Consider the following 18,541-nt stretch of genomic DNA (forward strand, 5'->3'; position numbering starts at 1 on the left):
TATCTCATCTGAAAATCGAAGAACTCATCGCTAAGAATGAAAAAGATAAGGCACTTGTTGGGATGTTTTGGTTAAAACATCCAAATTCAATGGCAATACAACCCCATTGCTTATGCTTATGCCCTGTTTTATTTGCATAGCAACCACGAAAAATGATCCTTAGAGCATCAGAGTTTGAACCCTCCCTCGTTTGGCTACTTTTTAAAGGGTCATCCGACCAGAAACTCGACTGAATTTTGTAAGCTCTCAATAACCATAAATAAAGGAATGAGAGAACTCATGAGCTAGAGGAGTCTAAGGCATCAGAAAGTGATAACACATGCAAAGGAGAGCAGACAATTCAACAAAAATCTAAAGCTTCTTCTGCCACTCCATAATATACTATCCGGAATTTGATCTTTTTTCCCCCCTTAGGGCTCATCTACCTCAAGATATTGAGAGTGCGAGGCTGCAAGCAGTGCAGCTCCGATGCCAGAACCATCATTCGAATGCTCGATGACGATGTTTCCCGCTACCTCATCTCCGAGCAGCTCCTTCAGTGTACTTTCCATGGTGGTTCTGAATTTAGTGTAGTGCTCATACAACCCTCCATCCAACGCTACCACAGACCTCCGCTTCTCCCCATTTCCGACTGTGTCTCTTCCCAGTTTCTTCAGGATTCCTAAGATAGCAGCAGCCGATAGGCGAGCGCCTCGTGTTGCAACTACGTCACAGAGCTCCACTATGATTTTTCTTGTTTTCAAGGAGGTATTAGATATCTGGCAGCCAAGCAAAAGGAAAAGAGTGAATAAATCTTGTCAAAAGCAAAGAGATCTTTTGAAGTCACTGATTTTATGGCTGGATGCCTAACCTCCAAGATATCCTTCAGTTTGCTTCCAACGACTTTGAGGTCGGGAGACGTATCGTGGTGCATCGCAGACATGTGAGGAGTTCTGCAATTTTTTTGAGCATAAACTAAACGCCCATAATACAATCTAACCATTTATTAGGTAAGAAATTTAAGCTTCAGGTTTGAAGAATTAGTCTCAAATCCAATATCAGTCAGAAACAGAGGGGATGGGGACGAGTATCCATTATCGACTAGTTGGCTAGCCCGAGTCAGCTAAATATGATCATGGACAATGGATTTTATATTTTCACTAATAACATGGCCAGATGCTATATTGTATACCTCAATATAAATGGAATGTTCAGTTTCGGTGGAACGGTTTCTCCGAAGAGCGCCGCTTCTTCAGCCATCTTGATCAAAACTTTACGAACAATTTCTCCCAAGTACATACCAGAAATCAACTTCTCGAAAATCTGCGAGTAGTAATCGAGATGATTGTTCAAGAAAACCATTTCTTTGAATGATGCTGAGATGAAGATTGTATTACGAATGATTTTACCTGTTCTCCAGGGTTTAAGCTATCAGCATCCAATTCTTGATCATATTCTGTAAGTGGCAGATGCGAGGACCGGAAGTTACCCCATTCCATGTTAATTACCTACATTAATATTTATATCGATGAAGTCATGAACCCGTCTTCGGTTTGTAACAAATCTCACAATTCACTAACCATTTCTCCTGATTTCGGAAGTAGCCCGTGCCACTTGGGAATCGCATTGGCACGCTCTACATAAGCTGCATTCGTTCCAGTGCCCAAAATCACAGCAGCAATCACATCACTATCATGGAATCGACCTCCTGCTAATGTTCCAATCGTGTCATTTACCTATATCTCAGAAAGAACTAAGTCAGCACAAAACATGCATGCACGGTAACAGCTCAAGTCCACCCACTGCCAGTAAATATTGTTCTCTTTGGGATTTCCCTTTCGGGCTTCCCCACGAGGTTTTTAAACGTGTCTACTGCTAGGGAGAGGTTTCCACATTTTTATAAAGAATGCTTCGTTCCCCTCTCCAACTGATATGGGATCTCACAATCCACCCCCTTCAGGACACAACGTCCTCGCTGACACTGGTTCCTTTCTCAAATCAATGTGAGATCTCACAATCCACCCCCCTCCCGAGATCACCGCCTGGGGCAAAGCATTCATTATAAAGGCGTGGAAATCTCTCTCTAGAGGACGCGTTTTAAAAATCTTGAGGGAAAACCTGAAAGGAACAGCCCAAAAAGGAAAATATCTGGTGGCGGTGGGCTTGGACTGTTACATGCACCCTCGTCTCACCAAGAAATATGAAATTATGCATTTATATTGGAAAACTGAACATTGAGCAGTAGCATCAGAAAAAGGAACAAAGAACCACGGAAATTACCAACGCTGTTACACGCATGTCGAGTTTCAATTTTTCCATGGCTTTGGTTAATTCACCGACGACGTCTTCCCCAACCTAAAATAGTATCAATCAAGATCCAACGCCGACGAAACGACAGCAAAATGGCTACCTATCAACATAAAAGAATAAAGCTCAAGGAATTAGGATTAACCGTGTCTTCGATGCTGAAGCCTTTCGTCCATTTAATAAGCGCCCCTGATGATATCGAGATTTGTCTCACAGGGAAGGAGAAAGTAAAACCGAGTTCCCTTTGCCTACCCGGTGCCAAGCAAAAGCCTTCACCTTCTTTAGCAACAAACTTTGCAAGTGCTTGAGCTATAAAATCAAACAGAGCCTGACAGAACCAGCACCAGATACTTCAGCTTATGCTCCATCCTAACCAAATCCACACTATAAATTCAAGGGGAGAATACTAACTTCTGAAGACCCAATCATCAAGTGTGGAGGTATCGAAACCTCCTCGAATTCTTGCTTCAGAACTCGACCGTCCTTCCCTCCCAACTGCACTCGTAACACTCGAAAGTTCGTACCACCGAGATCCAATGCATAGAACAGCCCCTTTTCATCTCTAAATTTATAAGGAAAGTGTCGTTTTTAAAAGAACATCATCCATGGTGGTATATGCCATTCAAAATTTGAACCAAAGTATTCTATTAAAACTTTGAATCACAGTAAAGACAGCAATAACATGAGAGATAACATTATATTAAGACCCCAAATACAAACAAAACAACAAAGAAAAACGCTTCATCGTCTTATGAAGTCCTTTGCATGAGCTTAAAAAACAACAAATTCTAAACGAAATGAGGAAAATGTTCATAGATTTTCTTAGTTCAAGCAAAAAAAGAGGTTTAATTATTATGAAACGGCTTGAACAAACAGATCTAATAAAATTCAAAGGCAAATCAAAAGGGAATAGAATGAAGTATAATTTGCAGTACCCGGTTGGGAGATTATCGACGAAGCTAATCAGCATCTTGAGTTTGCTACCACCTTCGGAAGCGAGGCCAGCGTGCATCTCAACGGCCATGGCATCAGCCACCTGCCTCAGTTTCCCAATAGGGGTTCCACATTTTTCCTCGAACTCCTTCAGAATGGCCATTGCTCGAGCCCACTTACCGGAGTTTTTCACGCGGTGGCGCACCACTAGCGCCGCAGCCGCGCAAACCGCACCTGCACACACCGCCGCCGTGCCTACTGCAACCTTTCCCATCTGGCAACTAACTGAAACGCCCCAAATTCTAATTCAATGAGAAGGTCCGGCGCGGAGCAAAAGCTACTCTCTCTGGTTCAGGCAAGTTCTTGAGTCATGAAAAAGCTTCAACGAGACTGAAAAACACGTAGAAATGGAGAAGAAGAAGTATTATTTATTCAAAAATAAAAAAGGAAATTAGGGATTTTGAAGAAAACCCAAAGAATTTGAGCGAGTTTCCAGCAGAATCGACTTTTTTTTCTCGGTGATTTCAACACCTAAACAGAAACTTAGTATAGTGATTAATCGAAGTCGTTCTTACCTTTTTCGGGCGGGTTTAGTGATAAATTACATCCTTTGTTTTTTTTTTTTTTCAGAATATATTTTTGTGTATAGAGATTAAACTTTTCTTTATATTAAAATTAAGCTTAGTGCAGATTCCAGTTTTGGTGCTTTTTATTTCAGATAAGAATATGATTCCACTTACAGAATCGTGCCTAAAAATAAAAAATGGAAATTTTATTTTCAAGAAATTACAGAAATTGTTACGTTGGAAAAGATAAACTGCGACTAAAATGATCCGCCGGAAAAAAAATGGAATAAAATCTTCTAGACTTAATTACATAAACATAATTTCAACTATAACTGTTTCATTTATTTCTACTTCATTTATTCTTCTATTCCTCATTTATTCTTCATTTAACTAATTTATAATTACTCATTTATTCTTCATTTAACTAATTTATAATTACTCATTTATTCTTCATTTAACTAAACTCATTTATTCTTCTACAGACCCATCTCAAGACAAAAAACAAATCTTTATATAAACAAGGTAATAAGAGAGAATAGGGAAAGACTTCTTCCCATAAATAAAACTGATGACAGAAATTATATTCTTTATCTCTGTCCCTACCTAATATACACTCACATAAAATATTAATGAATTTATTACTATATTTATATTTTAATTCTATCGGAACACGAAATTATTTATTAATTTTTTTAAAAATAAATAATATATTTTAAAAATAAAATCTTGACAAGAACTAGAACCTTACCAAGAATCTACCGCCCATCGATTGAGATAAGAGAGAAGATTTACCTGCCTGTAAATATTCCAGTTATAACAGAGATGGGTACAAAAGTACAGTGAAGGTAACATTTTTTAAAATCAATTATTAAATTTTAAATCATAATATATAACTCTGGTTTTTATTGGATAATGGATATCATGTAATAAAAAATTATTCCAACCATAAAAGGTAAAAAAGAAAAAACGTATTGAGTTGCAAATATGGAAGACAATTACCCGTCATGCAACACTAAATGTTAAATTTCCATTAGACCCAAACGCAACCTCTTCATTGGACATTAAAAGTGAGAATCCTCTGTTAAATAAAAATACCTTCTGTTTTAGATTTTTAAATTTTCATGCTCATTTGTTGTGCTAAAATAAAAATTTAGTATTTATGTAAAGTATTTGTATATCCATATATAAAAAGAGATTCTAAATAGGAGATATTTCTAGATATTTCTCTCCGGACCATATTTAGTATCTTAGTTAGGCCGCTAAAGAGATAATGAGATAAACACAAAACCTTTTTATTTTATCAAAAGTGGTGAAGAAGAGCTCTACTGTTGCTATAGTCTTCATTGCTAACTTAAATTGGAACGTAAAAATCATCCTCACGAGATTTGAAGCATTAGATAAAAAAATTAAGTTAGGATTAATATTTTTCAACAGTTTTGTAAAGAGGGTTCAAATTTGATGAAAATTGACACACATGTTAAGTAGAAAAACACTTCAAAGTGTCTAAGAATTTTGACTTTTTTTTTTTTTTTTTTTTTTCGTTTTTCAAATGAGTTTCATTGGGACGTTAAAAAAAGCTTCTTTCTCATTTCCCTTACTATACTCACAAGGGCTCGCATTAATATTAAGATAAAGAGAGAAACACCTTGAAGTAAAAATCTCAAAGTTGACTAGAGAGGCAAGTTAAGTCATTATACCAGCAATCTAAGTCAAGTCCATAGGAAAGTTATATTGACAATATTAAGATATTTCAAAGTACACAAGAAATTATGAACTATATTATATTAGACGTTTTTGAAGGTTCTTGTAATGCGAATGGACTATTTAGTACTAAAGACTCAAAATCTACAAGTGACTCCATTTTCATTTCTTGGAGGTGAAGCTATATCTTGAAAATCTTCCAAACAAACGTATATAACATCATGATTCACAATAGAACCTAAATTAGAATATGCATGCAGAGTGATAGCCAAACACCCATTGGAAGGGCTACAATAGATTGTATATAATGGCAAACCTCGACATATCAGACAGAGATAAACAACCACACAACTACTTTGACAGAGATAAACAACCACACAACTATTTTGCAGGGGAATTATCCCAATTGACTTCATTAGGTAAAAAAAAAAAATTAAAAAAAATTGTAGATCCGCCTACAAAAGGCCTAACTAAAAAATTATGAGCGTAAGAAGATCTGAAGATCTAAATTCAAAGGGCAGACCGGTCTCAATGAGCACTTCCTTTAAAATTTTCGAGATAGTGCAAGTGTGGTTTTTCTATGCTTTTAAAGATTTCTACAAGTGATTAAGCTATTATGAAAGAACATATACAATGTTTTTCATAGGAACCACCTATGTGAGTGTTAAAGAGTTAGTTTTCTAAAACTAAAATGATTGACAGTCTAGTAAACTTGATTGATCTTCACAAGGAAAGTTCAAATTTTTTATTACATTTTCCCTTTTTCAACCAATTAGTAGAAGAGCCTTAACTATGTGAATGACTATGAATTAGTCCATAATATGTATCTTCTCCAAATTAGAAAAAATAACACACTTCTCCCATCAAAACTTAGTTGAAGCTCACCTTGTTCCACATAGTTTTATTCACTAAATCTTGTGGAATGAGGTATTGCACTTATAAGAAGGTAATTTAATCTATCCTAAGAAAGCCAGGCACTATTAAAAGTAAGATTGTTTGAAGGAGACACAGAAAAGTCATTGAATACAAACTTTAGCTTATTTCAAATTTTCAAATGCAATGCTAGTTTCTAGATTGATATGATATTCACGTGCAATATAATATCTATACCTAATAATTGAGGTAATGTTTCCTAAAATTATAAAATGCCAACTCTTCAGGACCTTCGAGAGATGGGGGACTTCACCACGCAACCCCTCAGTTAGGTGATTGTTATTCCCTTAGTATATAGATCCAAATAAAAATCAGATTCCTGATACAACACATGTTCTCATAACAGTAGTTTTCCTTTTTGGAGAAACAGTTGTTAAGCAAGACATGGCCACGTTTCTTTGTTTGGGCATCGAACTCTCCAATCTTTTCCATCTCAAATGATTCTGAGATGGAAATTTTTTTTTTAAAAAAAACCTAATAGTTCGTTCACCCTTTTTCCTGTCAATACTAGATTGGTAGACTCACAAGAACCAAACACATGGAGATGGGTAGGACGAATATGCCTAATCATAGTGATCAGAATTAAATGATTTGACAGTCTACCACACAGAAAGGTTGAAAAACACTTTTTAGACTCTAAACCATAAAATTAGCCCTTCAATCCTTAAATTTAGTTTCTAACAATAGATCCTTTATTTATAACAATTTGGTCTCAAAATTTCAATATGAAACAATTTAGTCCTTTTAACTCTAGATTTTGTAACACTTCAATCACTCTAGGAAAAAAATTGCTCTGTAATCTATAGAGGTAAAAATTATATTAAATCTTTATAATATTTTCACAATAGGAACTAAATTGTTACAATTTTAAAGCATAGAGACTAAATTACTCGGGCTTCAAAAAAGAGTTTATCTCCATTTAACTTTTTTAAGTTTTATTATCTAATGGCCATATCCAATCACTCGGGGAAAACTTATATTAACAGAGAACATTTCTATAGGATAAGGTTTGGAACACAAGTCTCATACAGTAATCATATCTCAATCATACAAAAAAGTTCGAACACTCACAAAAGCATACCAGCTAAAAGATCAGGTAGAACCAGTATTAGATTCGAAGCTACTACTCAACCAATTCTGCGGGAGAAGGAATAACAGGCAAAAGAAAATTTCCAAATGGGGAATCAAGGATTTTAAAATTACCAGTGCAACAATCTTGTTTGGCCTCTGCCACAGCAGAACTCTTATCTTGTAGGATCCTAAATTCACTTCCACTAGCAACAGGACACTGTGCAAATTCGAAGTCATCATAAGCAATCTAGTGCTTGATAAATAAGTATGATAGTTTACTAAGAAAGCAAAACCAAAGAAATAAAAATTCTCACTGTCGAGCCTTTAGTTGAGACTGAAATTCCTTGTCTCTCTACACCAACTGAAGATAAAATTCTGCAATAGAGAGGTTTTACGAATGAATTCAACTCAGAATTATTAAAGCAGCTAATACTAAAGTCCGCTGTTCTTTTGATCTTTTATTTCATTGTCGAAAAGATCAATTACGAAGGTGCAATCCAATCCAGTAGTTGAGATTATAATCCAAAAGGAAAATATCAAAACAACACAGTATTAAATTCTCTAAATCGATAATTTCATTCAATACTTCAAATCCAACACAAACTCCATTTCTTTATCTAACAGCAACTAAACTGAGAAATCTCAACAATTGAAACATCTAGAAGTCCAATCCAGTCAACTCAGTAGCCTAACGAAACCATCAGCAGTAACTAACATCTTCGTCGTAACCTGAATCTTCAAAATTTAAAACCCTCACATCCTTGGTGTTTCATCTAACAACTCACGACAAAGAAAAATAAACTGAAGCGAACACAGAAGAGATTATCCATTTACACAACGGCGGTGGCCGTCAAGGAAAAGCAAGAATTACCGGCGGGCCGGCGTATGATCGATTTTCCGCCGCTTGATCTGCGACGAAGGCGCCATAATTTCCCGGTCATTTCGCGGCTTCGAAACTCTCCTTTCCATTTCCATAGAAGCCCAGTGGATCAGAGCTATGCCAAAGTTTTAACGAACAAATACATGAAGATTATATTGGGCCAGGCCCATTCCTCAAACCCTTTAGAAGCAAAGGCCCAAAACAATGGATCAGGCCCATCCGATGCCCAATCAAGGAAGAAAAGGCCCAATAAGCCCACTAACCCATTAATGGTTAAATTACAATTTAGTCCCTAAACTTGGACTAAAACTTTTAACCATCCATGAGCTTAATAGAATTAATATTTAATTTTATTAAATACAAAAATAAAAAATTTAACGACGTATAAACTAAATTTGTAATTTAATCAAATAAAACCGAGTTCGAGGGACCGAGGTCCCTAAGTGTCGAGGTGAGAGGTGGTAGAGAATAATGGGAAATGCATTAAATAAGAGATGTGACCCTTTGTTTCTATTTCTTTTCTAAAAATATGTTTCGAGTTCTATTCCATCTACTACTTCCCAACATTATATAAATGTTTTCTACACAACGGCCATGTGTTTCGAGAGCCATCAGTTGGTACTCAGGGAGACATATTGTGGCCGTTTTGTGACAATTTTACTATATAATAATTGCTCCCTTCTCCCATCTAATCATGCATTTCCCTTTCCAATTAATTCACGGCTAAAGTTTTCTGTCGGCTTACACGCAGTGGCTTAACCTAGCGAGCCGCTTCATGCGGGCAATTGTCACTGCTTATGGACCTAAACCCAGATGACCTATCTATAGCTAGGGTGAAGATTCTATTTAGCTAAATGGAGGTTAGAATCGATCAAAACTACTCTTATAGGACAATCGTTTGACTCTTATTCACCAGTAACCCAACCCACGATGATTTTCACGTCGGTCGGGCCAATTCTTAGTTGTTTATTCCTTGGAAGATCTACAACTTGGTTTGTACATACAATGGGAAATGTTGTATGTTAGGTGGACAAAACCCACTTTCTCTCCCAACAAATATATGTGCATGTGTTTTTAGGAGAGGGAGAGAGAGAGAGAGGTCTCAAAGTTTTCTCTCTCTAAATAGTACAAAGATAGGTAGAGCATGACATGATGGGAGAGAGAGAGAGAGAGAGAGGGAGAGAGGGAGAGAGGAATGTAAGGGGAGAAAGTGAAATAAAAGGTGAAAGGGTTTAAGATAAGGGAACAAAGAGGGAAAGAGGAATAGTGAGAGTGTTCACTCACAAGGACACCATGTGGGTTACATGATGCCCTAAAATCAACTTGTCTTCCCCATTTCCTTCTCTTCCCTTCCCTCTCTTTCTCTCCATACTTGTTCGTTTGTATATGCTCCAGCACTCGACCTATATGAGTTCACGAGTTGACATTTTATTGATTAGGTCAACACAACCAAAAAAATAGAAGGTTAGGTTGGGTTGTGAACTTGATTTAGATTACTCGGGTCATCAACTTTGACTCAAAAAAAATTTCTAACATAACCCAACCTAACTACGTCTAATTTGGTGGAAGGTGTTAATTCTGAAAAGCATATTATATTACTATTTAATTTGTAACCCTTATTGAAATTTGGTACCCATAGGAGGAGGGGCATAATGGGAATGGAGGTGAAAATAGTGATACAGTTAAGAAACAGAAGCGTGATGTTTTTTTGTGCATTTAATGAGCTACCATAGGTCCGTGATGGTGATGGGTGCTACTATGCATACGTTAAGATTAGAACATCCAACAAGTCTTTTGTCTAACGAAAGAAAACTTACGAAAGAAATAGACCAAACATGTCTGAACTTTGGAGACATTTCCCTTAATTTTTAACCCTTTTTTTAATTATTTTTTTTGGTAATAAAAGTCTATTCCAATTCCAAAATACCATAAATTGGAGAAATCAACGGAATTGATTGCCACGTTGGCTTGATGGGTGGAAACATAAAATATTCCAAATAAATGATAGACCCACCTAGAAACAGCAATATTAACCAGCTGGGTGAAAAAAATTTATTTTGTTTATTTAATTATTATTATTTTTCCTTCATTATTTGGATATTATAAATTTATTTATATTAAATTAAAGAAGATATTTCAGATTAATAAATTAAAGAGGTTGAAAATAATAATAAAAAAAAAGGTCATTTTTAAGTTGAGAAATTAAATTGGTTTACAATTTGGTGTAAATTAAGAAGAATTATGTGTTGGGCGGAGAAATCAAGGGTAATTCATCACCCGCAGTACACGTAAGCACGTGGGACCTACAAGCTTGAAAGTCCCAGTCAGTGGTTCCAATCACATACAACATGAGCCCAGCACAACAAACTTGGGCCGACAAGAGGCCCAACCAAAGCCCGCAAAACCCAACCCCTAATCTGAACGCAAGCCCAACCGCCACCGGCATTCCGACGCCGTAAAACGCGCCGAGGTTTATATTCGCCGCTGCAGACGGCCGCGCGCATCCTCTCAATACGCCGCATCCGACTGTCTGCGGGCAGTTTCCGAGCTCACACAGTCCCAAAATCGGCAGTGCCACCGATGTCAGCCGGAGAATCTCGTGGTCGTCGGTGAACATTCTAGCCCACTTATTCCTCATCCCCGTAGCAAACGACGTCGCTCCCAACCCCATCATCGCCGCCATAAACACCGCAACCACGGCGGAGAGCTTTGCCTTCTGTGGTCGGCTCCCGCCTAGCTCGTTCCCGACGCGTGTAGAAACAGCAAATCCAAGAGACGACGGAAAAATATAAATCAACGACGTCGTTTGTATCAATACTCCCATTGAGGCAACGGTTGCTTTGGGGTCCACAAGAAGCCCACACAACACGATCATAATCTCGTACCACCACCACTCCAAGCAAACCGATATACAGCTCGGCGCGGCTAGCTCCAAAAGCGGCTTCCAACCGGTCAAACATTCCCGGCTCGGTGTCGTCCACGTCGGAGCGTGAACACCTGAAACGACGACGTACAGCGCCAAAAAAACCAACACTAACAAATTCGTAGCCGCCGCCGAGGCTGCCACGCCGGCTACCCCAAACTTATAATAACTAACCAACAGGAAATTGATCGGCACGTGACATAGAGCCCCGCCGAGCGACGCTAAAGTGAGCGGGACGGTGATGCCCTGAGCGCGAAGGTAAATTCTGATTGGGTTAATGAAAGAATTGGTGATAAGATCCGGGAGAGAGAAAACCAAATAGGTCTGCGCCATTTCTGTGATGGTCGGATCTTGACGGAGGAAGAGGAGGATTTTGGCCATTTTTACCCACAGTAAAGAAATGGGTATTGAACACACAAGAAGAAAAATTACCGAACGGTGAAGGGTTAAAGAGAGGAGCTTCGGACGGTGGGCGCCGAAGGCTTGGGAACAGAGTGGCTCCATTCCTAAAGCCAAACCAGAGAGAACAGAGTAACCAGTAATATTAGCGAAGGCGATGGCAAGTGAACCGGCGGCGAGTTCCACGTCACCAAGCCGGCCGAGAAAAAGCATGGAAATGATCGAACGGGAATAGATTATGAGTGCCGTTAAAGCAATCGGGAAAGCCAATGAGAACAAAGATTTTGCTTCCGTTACAATCTCCGAACATGAGAACAACTGCTGCTTCTGCTGCGGCGGCGGCTGTTTTTTGGGGAAAACATTAAAAAATTGAAGTAATTCCGATGGTGATGTCGGCGGCGGTGGCGGCGGGCAACTGGTTGCAGGGGCAGAGGAAGGATTTGAAATTGAAACACACATGATGATTAATGAAGAGGAATGAAGGGAAGTACTTGTGTGTGTGTGTGTGTGTGTTTTTTTTTTTTTTTTTTTTTTTTTTTTTTTTTTTTTCTTTTGCTCAGTCGAGGAAATGGGGTGCTATGGGATAAGGTATTAATAGAAGGGAGGAGAGAGAGAAATGGGAAATTTTTTAAGATCAGCACATTCCTTTTTCAAAGGCTTTAAAAAGAATGTATTTGTGCTGTGACCGAGTCGGCAATGGCGGACTTGTTCCTTATTTCTTTATTTTCCCTTTTTTTTACCTTATTTAAAAATTTTAAAAAATGTCTCTTCAAATTGGTTCAATTCCCCGGGAGAGAGACATGGAAAATTCAAATTCCATTGATTTAAAAAAAACGACCATTTTAATCATAATGGATAAGCTTATTTTAATCTTAAAATTAAGACCGGTAATTTTATGTTGTGTGTCCTTTGAGGTTAAAATCAAACAGCACAATTGGAATGTTTTTGAAGTTGTCTTGTTTCTCTAAGTACACTGTCCTCTCTGCCATTTTCCACCTGCAAACGTGGTAATTCTATTTTTTTACTGTTTACCACATTTTTTCTTCCTTTTTTTCACCCTGAACTAGTCAGTTGACCATGATGTTTAGGGAGAAAGATGCAACAAAATAAAAAATGTATATTTTTTATGAACTTTAGGTTGAAGCCATGATAGGGGATGGGCTCTGGGCCAAGAGACTGTTTTCCTCTCATTTGATTGGAAAAAATAGCTTTTTAGATGAACTCAATAGAAGTGGAAGTTTTTGGTTCACAAACTTTGTGCGGTCGTGAAGTTCTATCATATCCGAACCATCTACGTTTATGATCTCATATATTTTGCTTCTCAAAAACTATAATATGGTATTTTAAGTAATTTAATATAGACCCGCTAAACTATATTTATATAAACGCTTTAAAATTTTCATTTTCAATGAAAAAAATGAGTCAAATTATGTTAGAAACTATGGTCTAATTCTAGCAACTAAAACCCATGAAGAGTTTGGTGGTTTTTCTTGCAGCCGCCACGGCCACCACCACCAAAAGCCATCCCATAGAATGAAAAGAATTAGAAGCTTGACTGCAAAATTAACCCTTGTTGGGGGTCACCCACGCATTCAAAAATGGACAGAACAAGGCTGTCTCCAATGCATATTTGACCAAGGAAAAAGAAAACAAGTCATTTAAGCAAAACCATTATTCCCCATTTGGAATAACCACAATTCATATATATCCAAACCCAATCCTATCATAAACAGTTTCCAAGTTGAATCACTCAAAAGGGAAAATGGAATGGCGTGATGGACGCACACATAGCCAAGAGGCCGTCACTTTCTCACAGGCATTTCATCGAACAGTTGGAAGGCAAGGAGACATCTCTTTTTTAGTGCCCTTAGACTCCCACTCTTCACTTCATGACCCCATTTAACCAACCTGTCTCTTGTTTTCATATCGACTATAAAATGAACTAAAATCGATCGATCAATCGTAAGGTTTCTTTTTCATTTTTCAAAAGCCGACGTTCCCAAATTGGATTGAAATTTTGAGTTTTAAAAACATGACGGTAACGAAAAATAATGTGACGATAATCTTGATTTTCGTTCAACGTTCTAACAAAAGAAAGAACCGAAAGAGACCCACGTGACACAATCCCAAGAAAATTAAACGGCATTCTGACAAGCAAGTTTTTGGCACTTGGTGCGTCACTTTGTTGCCCGTTTATGCGCCATGGGATTCACAGCCATTTTTCCCTAAACGCTAATCTTTTGCTTAATTTCTTGACTTGTAATTTGTATTTTTTCCCTTTTCTATCCCTTTTTCCCATTTGTATTTGAATTATGTAATTTATTAGCCATTCTCTGTACTTGCTCGCATTTAGGTAGCAGGTTCGTGTATGGACAACTATTTGGATCACCTAACTAATTTTGGTTGGTACTAACAAATGATGTAACGATATCAAACTCATAGTTCATAAAGAATATCAGTAAATCACTTTATTTTTTTTTTAATGAGGTTCGATTATTGACGTGTTTGCTTTGTTCTAGATATATAATTAACGTTTATCTTCCTAATTCAAAGATTCCCGTCAACTAAATTGTATTAGAATAATTTTTTAAAGGGTTATTTTGAATAAGACTCAATGGAATCCTATACTTTACTTCAAACTTTTGAAATTATGTTTCCTTTTATTACGGAAAGTACATTTCAAATTATTGTAATGAGGTAAAGATCGAGCCATGGTTTTGTTTTTAAACTAGGCTAGTTCGAGCTAGAGAAACTTTTATTAAAATATTGAAACAAGAACATGTGTTTTTATTACTGATAAATTGTTTAAATAACAATTAAGGTAAACCAGAGTCACAACATAACAAATCTGATAAACATATTCATTTCACAAGTTTATTATTTCTGGTATGTTTTATCTACGGATACAAATAAAATATCGAACATTTAAAGTATTGCCATAATAAATATTATTTTATGGATATGATTGTTATATATTTCCATACTTTGAAACTTTAGGATATGAGTATAAACTATACTACAATAATATTAATTATTAAAGTGTGTGTGTATATATATATATAGATATAGATATAGGATTGGGACAAAGGAATGTTTGGGCTTACTACAAAAGGACACTGTCGAAAAGGGGCTTAATATGGCAAAATTAAGAAACCAAAGAGGGCTTGATTCTTATTGGGTGGAAGGTGGGTGGGTCCCACAGATGACATTGGAAGTGGAGCCCACGTGGGATATTTTAATGGTGATGATGGGCTTAGCTAGTTGGATGTGTGGTGATCATGGAGGCACATGATCCAGCTGCCTAACTCTGCTGTTTATGACTCATTCAGGGCCTTCTATGTTCGACTCCTGTCTAGGGTTTTTTTTTTTTTAATTAAAAATTAAATATAAAAAAATTGTTACTTGGTAATTACTCGACGTATTTTAATTTTGAAAATAAGTAATTGATTTTTTAAATAAAAATTTGATTATCTAATTCTTAAAATAAATATATAATATTTTAATTAGTTGAGTTAAATATTTTTTTTATAAAATATAAAAACGTTATTAGGATTTTAATTACTACTATTCTCATTAATTCAGGTGGGAAAAAAAATGTATATGAACACGTGGCAATACCCCAGGACGTGGGAAACGTTTCTATCCTTTTCTTTAAGAGAAAAAAAAAATCAATATTTTTTACTCTTAAATTAGAAAGAAAAAAAAAATTAGTGAAAAAATGTATCATATTTTACCCTTTTTTTTCATTTAATTTTTTAAAAAGTATATATATATATATATATATATATATATATATATATATATAATAAATTATAAAATATAGTATGATACAAAAATGATTAAAAAATGACATTATATTATTAAATTAACGAGTTTAAATAGATTTCTTTTTGTCAAAATTAGTTGGTGAAATAAGCAGAAGAGTATTACAACTCAACCGTACTTTTAAAATTATTATGAAAATTAAGAATATTTGACTTCTGTATTGCCACGTGTAAATGTTTAATATTTGAGTTTAACGAGATTTTAGTAATTCATGTAACATATAAGATAGATAAGTATATTTTTTAAATAATTAAAAATAATAATCGAACAACTTAACCGAACCCAACCCAGAAATAAAGAGTATGGCTGTGAATTCTATTTAAATTACTCAGACCATCCATTTAATTCGTCTGAGATTTCGAATGGGTCGAAAAGATTGTCTAGACCTAATCTTTATTGATACTGAAAGTAGTTTCGGATAAATAAATAAACAAATAAATAAAACTTTGGTTAATCATCATTAACACATGCACTAATCTAATCTAATTCAAATGCTTTAAAACAAAACAAGGGAATGAGAGTAGCCAATCGGAATGCAGGCTGGGATTGCTTATTTTAGATAACCCAAAACCCTAAAAACAATACATTTGCACGTGATACATCAGATCCTTCACGCACCCAACCCAATGCCAAAGCCAAAGCCAGCTATTCACACAGCTCATCTTCACTTCTAGAAAACTCACCCATCGAAATAATAATAATAATAATAATAAAATAGTGCTCGAGCGTTCGAACGTATAATGGGATTTTTTTCCGAAGATTCTTTATTGGTAGTGAACTAACAATCTTCACTTGGAGTGTTGTTCGTATGTTGGATTGGGTTGAATTTTTTTTACGGACTGAGTTCATAATCCTATCAAAATTGCATGGAATTAGGCTAGGTTGGGTTGGTTAGGGTTTTCGAGTCATTAGGCTTTTTTAATACTCCTAGAACGAACTAATCAAGCACGATACAAGAAGAGCTGTCGGAGGTCCTGAAAGGCAACAATGACAACGTCCTTGCGGAGATACAATGATTTAGTTTTTTGAGAATGTTTTAGGAGTTTGTTTATTGTTGTTTAAGGTTTGTGTCTTTGTTTGGGAATAAACTGAAAGAGAGAAGCATATGGCACGTGGGAGGCAGATCTCTGCACATGGATATGTAAGCACACGATGCTGTGAGCCATTAGTCCCAAAAAGAAGAAAAAAAGAAGTTGAGTTCTGAGTTTAATTTGGTCCTTTTTTGTTGGATTCTCTAATTAAAACTTTGTTCTTTGTGTTGTGTTTTGTGAAGTGTGTGAAGAATTCCAAAAAATGGGTCTATTTATTCCGACACGATTCAATGGAAAAAGACATTTATACCCCTCCGATATCGAAGTTCAAAACTCCCACTTTTCCTTTTCATCGTAGGTCTCCTTCATCTTCTTAAGGTAAGAAAGCGACTCTATACACTCCATACCAGATTAGCTCGATCGAAAGTTCTAAAACTGGTTGAACAACTCGATATTCAATAATGTAGAACGAAAGACCCTTTTTGTACAGAAAACCAAGTCTTGGTTCAAGAATTTGTTAACTTTGTCCCATTGGACGAACGATAAGGTATATCACTGTCCTATTACAATAAATTTGAAAAGGTAAAATGAGATGAACCGTAGATAAGAAACTCCTATTTTACATAACGTAAAATGAGATGAACAGTAGACGAACGATAAGGTATATCACTGTCCTATTACAATAAATGTCTTGTTCAATGTGAAAAAGACATTTATACCCCTCTGATTCCGAAATTCAAAACTCTCACTTTCCTTTTCATCATAGGTCTCCTTCATCTTCTTAAGGTAAGAAAACGACTCTATGCACTCCATACCAGATTAGTTCGATCGAAACAACTCGATATTCAATAATATAGAGTGAAAGACGGTTTTTATATAGAAAACCAAGCCTCGATTCAAGAATTTGTTAACTTTGTCCTATTCGACGAACGATAAGGTATATCACTGTCCTGTTATAATAAATTTGAAAAGATAAAATGAGATCTAGTGTCCCATTATTTGAGGTTAATGGATATATAATGATAACGTTTAAAATTTAGTTTCCAATAAAAGCATGATAATTAAGCAATTAAAAACACTCCACATGGGTACTCTTACTTACAAGTAATACAAATAATGATGATTAAATTATTTTGACACCAACAATTAACTCATTTAATAGCCCAACCAATAACTCCATTAATCTAATCAGGCTTTTTTAAATAATTAACCTAAATGGATGGTTAATTTTAAAATAAAGTTCGAGAATAAATAAATAAAAATTTAAATAAATGACTCGAATAATTCGAACTATTTTAGGGTTTATTTTTGTCAAAAAAAGAAGTCTGACTCGGCTCGACCCAACCCAACCTACGAATACCGCTAATTTTTTTACCATCATTGTTGTCGATTTCCATTTAAAAAATTAACGGTTCGATCTCGACTCTCAAAAAAATTTAAAAAATAGAAAAAGTTTTAGGAAGGTAATGGAAAATAGATTTTCCAATAAAAATAGAAGATTGCACACAAAAAACCCCACATTAGCTATTTGATGAAATAGTTTCTCAAACCCTTGTTGACCATAATCATTGGTGGTTTATTTACATGCCCATTAACATTAACCCTAATCAATTAAATAAAGTATTTTAAAAAAAAGAAAAAAAAATCTAATGATTATAAATATTAAATTGGTGTTTTTGTACCTTTTTCTTAATTAAAAAATGGGTCAAATGCTCAAAAAAGAGGTAAAATTGGAGGAGGAAAAAAAAAAAAAAGTCAAAAAGGCAAAAAAAAAAAAAAAAACACCCATTATCACCACTAGACAAGATATAAAACATTATCTTAAGTTGACATTACGAGAGTGAGGGTAATATGATTTCTACAACCTAATTTAATTGAATGATTACCGATGGATTCATATGATTTTAGGTCAACTTTTCGTACACCCACAATGTTTGGAGGGGAAATTCCCTTGCAAACACTGAACTTAAACCCTAATTTGCGTGCATCGTTC

The 18,541-nt window shown here is 35.8% G+C and overlaps 2 protein-coding genes across 3 annotated transcripts; both read right to left on the reverse strand.

Moving 5' to 3' along the window:
• Positions 1-31: 31 nt before the first annotated feature.
• LOC111805175 (hexokinase-1) lies at positions 32-8,488 on the reverse strand. Of its 2 annotated transcripts, XM_023690103.2 has the most exons (12): positions 8,362-8,488; positions 7,805-7,865; positions 7,614-7,707; positions 3,222-3,495; positions 2,698-2,848; positions 2,432-2,614; positions 2,260-2,334; positions 1,560-1,715; positions 1,389-1,487; positions 1,172-1,302; positions 851-932; positions 32-758 (listed from the first exon to the last, which is right to left on the reverse strand). In XM_023690103.2, exons 1-12 carry the CDS (start codon positions 8,463-8,465, stop codon positions 411-413), a joined length of 1,758 nt encoding a protein of 585 aa, XP_023545871.1. In that variant the 5' UTR covers positions 8,466-8,488; the 3' UTR covers positions 32-410. The 2 variants fall into 2 exon arrangements, with proteins under 2 accessions (XP_023545871.1, XP_023545870.1); XM_023690102.2 differs by lacking the exons at positions 7,614-7,707; positions 7,805-7,865; positions 8,362-8,488 and adding an exon at positions 3,795-3,950 and having other exon boundaries at positions 3,222-3,609.
• A 2,054-nt stretch (positions 8,489-10,542) lies between these two features.
• Positions 10,543-12,240, reverse strand: ADS1 (MATE efflux family protein). The gene has a single exon (XM_023691138.2). It carries the CDS (start codon positions 12,149-12,151, stop codon positions 10,610-10,612), a length of 1,542 nt encoding a protein of 513 aa, XP_023546906.1. The 5' UTR covers positions 12,152-12,240; the 3' UTR covers positions 10,543-10,609.
• Positions 12,241-18,541: the final 6,301 nt, after the last annotated feature.

This window comes from Cucurbita pepo, chromosome 11 (genome assembly GCF_057944985.1).
Source record: "Cucurbita pepo subsp. pepo isolate OVF chromosome 11, ASM5794498v1, whole genome shotgun sequence".
NCBI lineage: Eukaryota > Viridiplantae > Streptophyta > Magnoliopsida > Cucurbitales > Cucurbitaceae > Cucurbita > Cucurbita pepo.